Source organism: Cryptotermes secundus, unplaced genomic scaffold (genome assembly GCF_002891405.2).
Source record: "Cryptotermes secundus unplaced genomic scaffold, Csec_1.0 scaffold533, whole genome shotgun sequence".
NCBI lineage: Eukaryota > Metazoa > Arthropoda > Insecta > Blattodea > Kalotermitidae > Cryptotermes > Cryptotermes secundus.
The window spans coordinates 1,162,305-1,170,420 of record NW_019731275.1 but is presented as its reverse complement, the minus strand read 5'-3'; the positions used below and the strand labels follow the sequence as shown (position 1 = coordinate 1,170,420).

The following is an 8,116-nucleotide window of genomic DNA, read 5'->3' as shown; positions in this document are numbered from 1 at the left end:
GCCGCAGTATAAGGGACTTAGTCCCACCCCACTAGCAATAAAAAATCATCTGGGATATGTCTTGCAGTCCATTGACAGTCAATCGACGTTTCGTAGGAATATATCACCTCCACCTTCAGAGTCAAAGAATAATCCGAGCTCTCATACTGGTTTCTTGTTCGGCTTATTCTTTGAACCTGAAGGTGGAGGTGACATGTTCCTACGGAACGTCGATTGAATTTCAACGGACTGCGTGGCGTTATAACCCTGAAGATGGAACTCTTTATAACCATCTCTGTGAGAACATCAAATCCTACAGATTGAGAAACAATTTCACACGTAATTATAAGGAAACAGGAATAATAATTACAATGGTGCTACGAGGGAACTTTTTTTCGACCTTCCATTAGGTTAGAGGCAACGTAGTGTTGCCAACATTCTTACAGACTTCGTTTCTGGACAAGTAAAGTAAAACACGCTTCGGATTGGTGAGTCGGACCAATCCTAACATCTACACTGTTACTCTGAAAGTGATATTGTTGTGAGGAAGAGTGGGGAAACAGTTGGTATCACCTGACCATGTACTATAGCCAGGATCAGGGACGCGTGTGCCAGTTAGTAACGTCAGACAAGTACCTGCAACATTCACCTTCCGCTTTCTGTGTTAGTGACAGCGGCATTCAAGTGTAAGGTGGAGGGACGGCCGAAATGACGTAAGTACATCGCGCCATAAGGCAGTACAGAGGAAAAGATAATATTAAAATTAATTTTTAGGAAAATATGACGCAGAAGGGATCCAAATGATGGATTTTTGTGAAAAAGACGATGACCACCTAATTTCATAATATTAAGATTTTTTTCTCTCTATCAGATGAACGCCTCTGTGGTCTAGTGGTCAGAGTTCCTGGTTACAGATCAGGAAGTCCCGGGTTCGATTCCCGGCGCTATCGGGTTTTCTGAGAAGTAGTGGGTCTAGAACGGGGTTCACTCATCCTCGTGAGGATAATTGAAGAGCTATTTCAAGGAAATAGGGGCTCCGGTCTATAAAACAGAGACTAACGGTCATAGGGATCCGTTGTACTGACCATGCGACACCCTCTATCCGCTAAAATTGGCACTAACTTCGCCGACAAGGGGTGGTCACTCGGTCGGTATAGTTAGCTTGCGGAGTACAGGCCACGGAGTTTTTTATGAACGCAAGCAATTTTGAAGTAATACAATACACATGGAGTGAATTAATCCTAAAATTACGAAACCCAACAAGAGAGCGGGAAATCTGAAATTTCTTAAACAGAGCAATATAACATAACTTTTGTCCTGTTATATTGACAGTTGGACCACTGATACTCTTTGACGGCTGGTTCTAAATACAGTAATCCCATTATTAAACAACTTGTACTGCCGCGGTTTGCTTCCTGTAGTATACACAGATGTTTTGTGATAGATTTTAGACATTTACTTTCACTGCGATTCTGTGTGTATGTCCTCATGGTTGTATATGGATTCTCCGTCATCCGTGGCCCTCATACGACTCGGGCAACAGGATAAAGCTAAAAATGGCTACTTAAAGAAACAACAAAATAAAGTTACCAGCCGCTATTTTTGGCAATGAAGAGGGAAACGAAATCTTCATAAGGCAATTCAGGAGGGCACAAGAAATTATTTTTATATTTTATTTGCGTTCCACATTTTTTAAATAAGAAGGGGGGGAATTCCTTAGGATCAGCAAATATAAATATTACCAAAATAATAGAAAAATTAGGGGGCATGCGGTAGCGTATTTGGTTGAGGCACTATGCTACAGACCGGAAGGTCGCAGGATCGAATTCCGACGAGGTCATTGGATTTTTCAATTGACCTAATCGTTCCAGCCCCACTATGGCCTTGGGATCTAAATCAGCCTCTAACAGAAATTTTCGGAGGAACTTATTTATTAACAATCAGAATTACGTACATTCTATAGGTTAATGGTTTCGCTAAGGACTATTACATGTCATGCGAGGAAAATGTCCATCGACTCTAACAGAAATGTGTACCAGGAATATTTCTGGGGGGTAAAGGACGGCCGGCGCCTAAGGTTGACAATCTCACCGCCCGTCATCTGTGAGCCGATTGTCTAGAAAATGTGGGAGCCTCGACCTCTCACAACTTTATGGGCCTTCACGGGCTTTTACAGGGATAGCTCTACATTTATAATTGAAAAATTATGTCATTAAGAACAATCAGTTCTTGAAAACAAAAACGTGTCATTTGTTTTAAGTGAAACATTTACTGTCACAAAATGTTTATAAGAAGGGTGCGCTGAAGCTCTGTACTCCTGCGAGCTTCGTCTTTGAAACTCCTGAACTCCTGAACGTATATCGATAGCATCTCCTCTCGTACGTTGGTTCATACCGGCTTAATACAGCCCACATTCTGCTCAGAGCTGAAGTAATTAGAGTGCTCCTGCCATTATTTAACAAAGGAGAAGGATAAGAAGAAGAAAAATGGAAAAATAGAAAACAGCTGGCCCACAGATTTCACGCGACCCCCACTTCCCGTTGCGCCAACCACGTCGCATTATTTGGGAAGCTATGCCAAGTGGCATCTATAAAATTAAGGTAAAGTTGTCCCTGTGCTTAACTAATTAAGCACTACACCTTGAAGGCGTATTGGGGAGTGGGTGTATAGATCCATACTTTTCTTCGTCACGGCACTAGTTGGAGGTGTGTGGTCAGCTTCACGCACCGGCCGCTTTATCCCCGGGGAAAGTGTCCGTGGTACCCATTAGGTAGGAGGTTGGGTGGACGCCAGAGGCTTTCTGGACGACGTAGAGAAGAGAAAATTCTTTACCTTACTTGGATTCGAACTCCGAAACCTCGGTCGTCCAGCCAGTAGCTAGACGCTATACCGCCTACGTTATGCCGGCTCACAGACTGATATCTATAGTGTCATTAATTTTCAGATAATTAATTTGTACCTTCAGGAATAAACTGGACCTAAAATGAATGATATTTAAGGTCACTGAAGTAATTCCATCTTTGTACAACTGGTCATCTCACTCCGCAATTTTCTACAAGTAGACTGTTTAGTTAAAGATCTAGTGTCCTATTTTCTTCCCACATAGATCCTGACACTAATGTAGTCTGATACGTCGTAGTCTAATTCATTAGGAGAGAAAAACAAAATTTATGAAGTAACTAGCTTTAAATTTCAACGGAAATTTGATAAAAACGAACTTCGTCAAAAATATCTGACCACAATACTTCTTTAAGTTCTGGAAAAGTAACTGAATTTATACTTAGAAACTATACTTTAGTATGTAAGAATTGAGGTTTCCACGGCGGTGACTTTGAAGAATGCCGTTTTCTGGGATGTGGCCACTTGCAGATATGGTGTAAACTGACGTTTCGGAGGAACCAGCGTAAGCAGGTGGAACCACATTCCAGAAGACGGCATTATTTATACTTCAGTAATTCGCAAACTAGATGTCGTGGACCGTGAAAAATATCAAACGGACTGCCTGACGTTCGGTTTTACGTATGCAATCGTAAACTCGGAAAATAATTCCCGGTTTGCAGTCTGAGATGTACTTCACGCAAATAATAATGTCACTGCAAGAAATATGTGTAGCACTTAACAGCAATCTTTCTGTAATAATCAATTACATAGTTTTAACGTACTTTCCTCATTTCGATTAAACAAATGTAAGCTTATGAGATCACCATGTCATCTTTGTGTCTATTAATCTCCCCTCAATCAACTTTCGAATGCCTGAACCAATTTCTATTAAATTTCGTATGTATATCTTGGTACCTGAGAGAACCTTTGAGATTCAAAAATCCTTCCCATCAGTCTGTGTGTCTGGACGTGTATCCACTATCGTTGCTAGGCAACGGTTCATTTTTAAATGTAACTGTTAGAAAAACGTGAACAGTCAAGCATAATGATAACTAGAGTCACCACATCGATAAAAGCACTTCTCGCCTCATTTGATGCCAAAAATTAGAAACCACACACCATCGTACAGAAGTTATTGCTTCCAACAGCTATGAAGGAAAATGTGAATTATGCATGGTGAGAAATACGGTTGAGCTCTCAAACCAATTGCTTTCACTAAAAATACAACAATGCTACACCCTGAGTCAGTTCCAGGTGGCAGCATGGAACAACTGCAGACCGTGATCAAATGCAGTCCACAATTTTCTCATCAGACCGAAGAATCAACATACATTGCAGGATTTGCTCAGCTACTCGTATTCGTCAAATCCTGTTTCGAGGGAAACATCAAGAAATTTCATGTTCTGCGAAACACCTTCAGGCAGATGTACAGGAAGTAAATGGAAACTTCACAACAGAATATATTGTACTGTGGAGCGGCAGCTTTAGCAGGAAGCAGGATAGATTTTCAAGCCAAGTACCGCAAATTACTCCTCATGTGAACTTTGCACATCACATTTTTCAGAGAGAGACTTTAGCATCACGTGACCTTGAACCAGAATTGCGTTCTATGCTGCAAGGGCAGTGAAAATCGTAAATCTGCATAAGCTCGCCTACTGAACTCTCACGTATTTTCAGTGAGGGAATGCAGTCACACCAGAAGTCACCTCTCTTCCTTTCTGACGTGAGGTAGTTTACAAGGGATGAAATTCTTAAACGAATATTTATTATTTTTCATTATTCTTAGTGGGGTGAGACTGAGTCCACTTCGGTCCTCTTGGTACTATGGCCAATTTTGACCTATTGTACTAGCCCCAGTAATTGGTGGAATGAAGATTGGAAGGGACTACCGATGTATTCGGAGAAAAACCGTCCCATTGCCACTCGGTCAACCACAAATCCCTCATGAACTGACCCGGGCTCAAACCCGTGCTTCACAGTGGGGAGCCAGTGACTAACCGCCTGATCTATGGCACAGCCTTTCTTAAACGATTAGTTAATCTGAAAAAGAGAAATACGCAGATATCTATAGGAACTGGGTCCTAAACTACATTAATATTTCTTACATAAGAAATTTCTTACCTCCTATCATGTTGACACCGATCTCTGAGATACATCTGTCAAACTCGATTGATTGAACTCCTATTTTCGAGGTCAAAATATAATCTTCTCCGACTTTTGGCAAGATTTTGGCATTCACGAAAAGGAAGATATTTTGGAAAGGCTTTTGTGAAATATACACCGTAGAAATGTCTGTCAACCTGAATATCCGGAAGAAGAGAATTATGCGTCTGAAGAAGTAAAGTCACATGATCTGAATTATGCAGTCAGGCGGTAAGTCGGTTCTCTTTCTTTCTGACGTCAGGTGGTTTATGAGGGATGCAGTTCTTAAGATTAGTTAATCTGAAAAAAGAAATAACAAGTGCCCCAATATAACAACATTTCTTAGATAAGAAGTACTTTAACCCCCCCCTTCGCCATACCTCTCAGATACATTTCATACATTCAACGGATTAAATTCCTTTCTTCAAGGTCAAAATATAATCTTTTCCAGCTTTTTGATAAGCTTTTGGTATGCACGAAGAAGACTGCTCTTTGGAAAAGCCTTTATGAAATTTACACCCCATAAATATTTGTCAACATGAGTACCTAGACGAAAAAGATTAAAGGTTTGAAGAAATAGGACCACATGTTCTGAATTACATCGCAAATCTTGAGAGTATTTAAAGAAACGCTTTCAAGAAGTAAATCTTCAGCCATATGAATAGATGGGAAATCTATTTTCATTCACTATCGGTAAGAAAAGTAGTCACTTTTCTACAAAGGCAGAGGAATCGCTTATGGAACTTCCTTATGGTACGCCTCACAAATCAAGTTCGAAGCTTTTTGTCTTACAGAATTTTGGATCTATATCAAAATAGAACACTCAGAATTCCCATAACTAGCCGGCGAGGTGTTATTACGTAATTTTTGGAACAACATATCTGTGTGGAAGGGCATTTTCAGCAATTGAATGCACACACCGTAACACCTTGAACTTTACTTTCGGATTGCAATATTGACGATACTAGTTTCAAATTTGGAGAACCATTCTTCCCACTAAGTAAGTACCCTTAAATATTTTGATATGAGACAGCTTTACACTGTCAGTTTTCGTGATTAGCAAAGGTGAAGGTAGCGTGTCTTCGGGAGAACATGGTGAAAGTCGAGAATCACATTAAGTGGGAAATACGCATAATATCGTCACGTGTGGGGATGTGTGATTTATAAGAATGGCTTTGGATCGGCTGATTTGGATTTATTGACACTTACACATTCACAGCTCGGGACTATAGGCAATTATAGCCCTATCGCTATTCAACACACTTTCCAGTTCACCCTTAAACATACACCAGAGTTCTCAATCTTCACTTGTCGCATACTGGCAAAGGATTTATCGCAGTCTCAGTGTAACTTCAAATCACACATGAAGTCTTCTTTTTACAACCCAATTCCCTTCTTGCCATTATTCTGCAACTGCCAATTCCGAAGACTCGAATCAGTTCAATTTCTCTGCTCTCAAACTCAGATTTCTGCACGCTGGCGTCTCAAAACTCGACTCTTCACTCACGTCCACTACTATCCACTCCCGATTGCTATGCTTAGTTGCCTCTTCAGGCTGTATCGTTTTATAACACCTCGACACGGACCACACAGAAAACACAACCTCTATTGTTAATGAGGCGTGTTTACTGCTCTGTTACCTAGCAATGGACGTCCTTTTGTTGCACTCGCACGCTTGCGCGGGAATGTGTTTACCGAGTCGTTGCCTTGCATTAGGTATACACATCACATTATACTTAAAATTACATATTTATAACAACACCAAGGGATCCCCCCCCCATCTCTTAATATGATGCGCAATGTAAAGCAGTGTATGGTGCTAGAAATAGTTTTTATATTTCAATGATGGTGCCAGGAAATATTTGGGAACCACTAGTCTAGTCTTTGCCGATCGCAGTAGCCGCGCGGCCTAAGGCATGAACTGTCTTCGTCCACTCGAATACTGGAACCGTGGGTTCGAATCCCACTTAAGCCATGGATATCTGTCTGCTTTTATTCCGTGTTTGTATTTTCCTGTGTAGATAGCGACCTTGCGACTAGCTGATCCCCGTCCAAGGGGTCCAACTGACTGTCCTAGGATTAAGAAACTTAGGAGAAACAAAGCTTTTCACGGATGTCCTGTACTTCAAAGTGGCAGCAAAAGGGGGAGGGAGAGAGAGACAGAGAGACTCCAGCTGTTTAGTTATGAAGCAATTAGGTATAATTAGTCTCTTAGCCAAAGCGTATGTTATTATACATACCCAGCCAATTATTTATTTTCATAACAGGCTAATAAGTGATTTATAATACTCAGAANCCCTATGCATGTTGTCGGACACTCAAGATGTGCTTGTAAATATGTAAACGCCAAACTAAAGAAGAATGTGTCGAGATACAAAGGCATTAACTATGCTTTGTTATTAGTTCTAGCGAGCTCTGCAAGCGCCTCCTCCTGTCTCATGTTATTACATACTTAATTAGTCGTGCATTCAATTCAATGTTCACGCATTACCAGACAGATTAAATTTTCCTTTATATTTCCTCTAATGCCGATCACAGTGGCCGCGCATTCTAAGGCATGAACCGTCTTCGCCCGCTCAATCACTGGGGCCATGGGTTTGAATCCCTCTCGAGGCATGGGTGTGTGCTTGCTTTTGTTCTGTGTTTGTATTGTCCTGTGTGTAGATAGAGGCCTTGCGACGGGCTGATCCCCCGTCCAAGGAGTCATACCGAGTGTGCATGGGACTAAGAAACTAAAATAGCGGCCAAAATCTACTCATGCTGTAGAGACATGGATAGATAGGTAGATAGATAGATTTTTTATAGATAGATAGATAGATAGATAGATAGATTTTTTAATAATTTTTATTATTTATTTAACAATATATAGTTAACAATGACAATAATTCTTACAGCACAACATGTAAATGGAGGTAATTAACATAAAATAGCATACATTTAATTGTTTATTGAATTTTTCGTGTCGTTGATATATACAGTAGTATTAGATCTGCTTGTTGAGTATAATTCGTCCCTCTTCAATCTTTCCAAGTATGTGTTTGTGTAGCCAGTACCTCTCGAACGCCTTGACGTCATCTTGCCATATGCTGTAGTGCATTTCTAGATTTAATGCAGC

General features: G+C 40.6%; 1 protein-coding gene across 1 annotated transcript in view; it reads left to right on the top strand.

The window, feature by feature from the left end:
• Nucleotides 1-505: 505 nt before the first annotated feature.
• LOC111866835 (facilitated trehalose transporter Tret1) overlaps nucleotides 506-8,116 on the top strand; it is a 33,103-nt gene continuing 25,492 nt past the window's right edge. Inside the window, exon 1 of the mRNA XM_023856137.2 lies at nucleotides 506-692. Within this exon, the coding sequence (XP_023711905.1) occupies nucleotides 688-692 (5 nt within the window). The 5' untranslated portion in view covers nucleotides 506-687. The remainder of the gene's footprint in view (nucleotides 693-8,116) is intronic.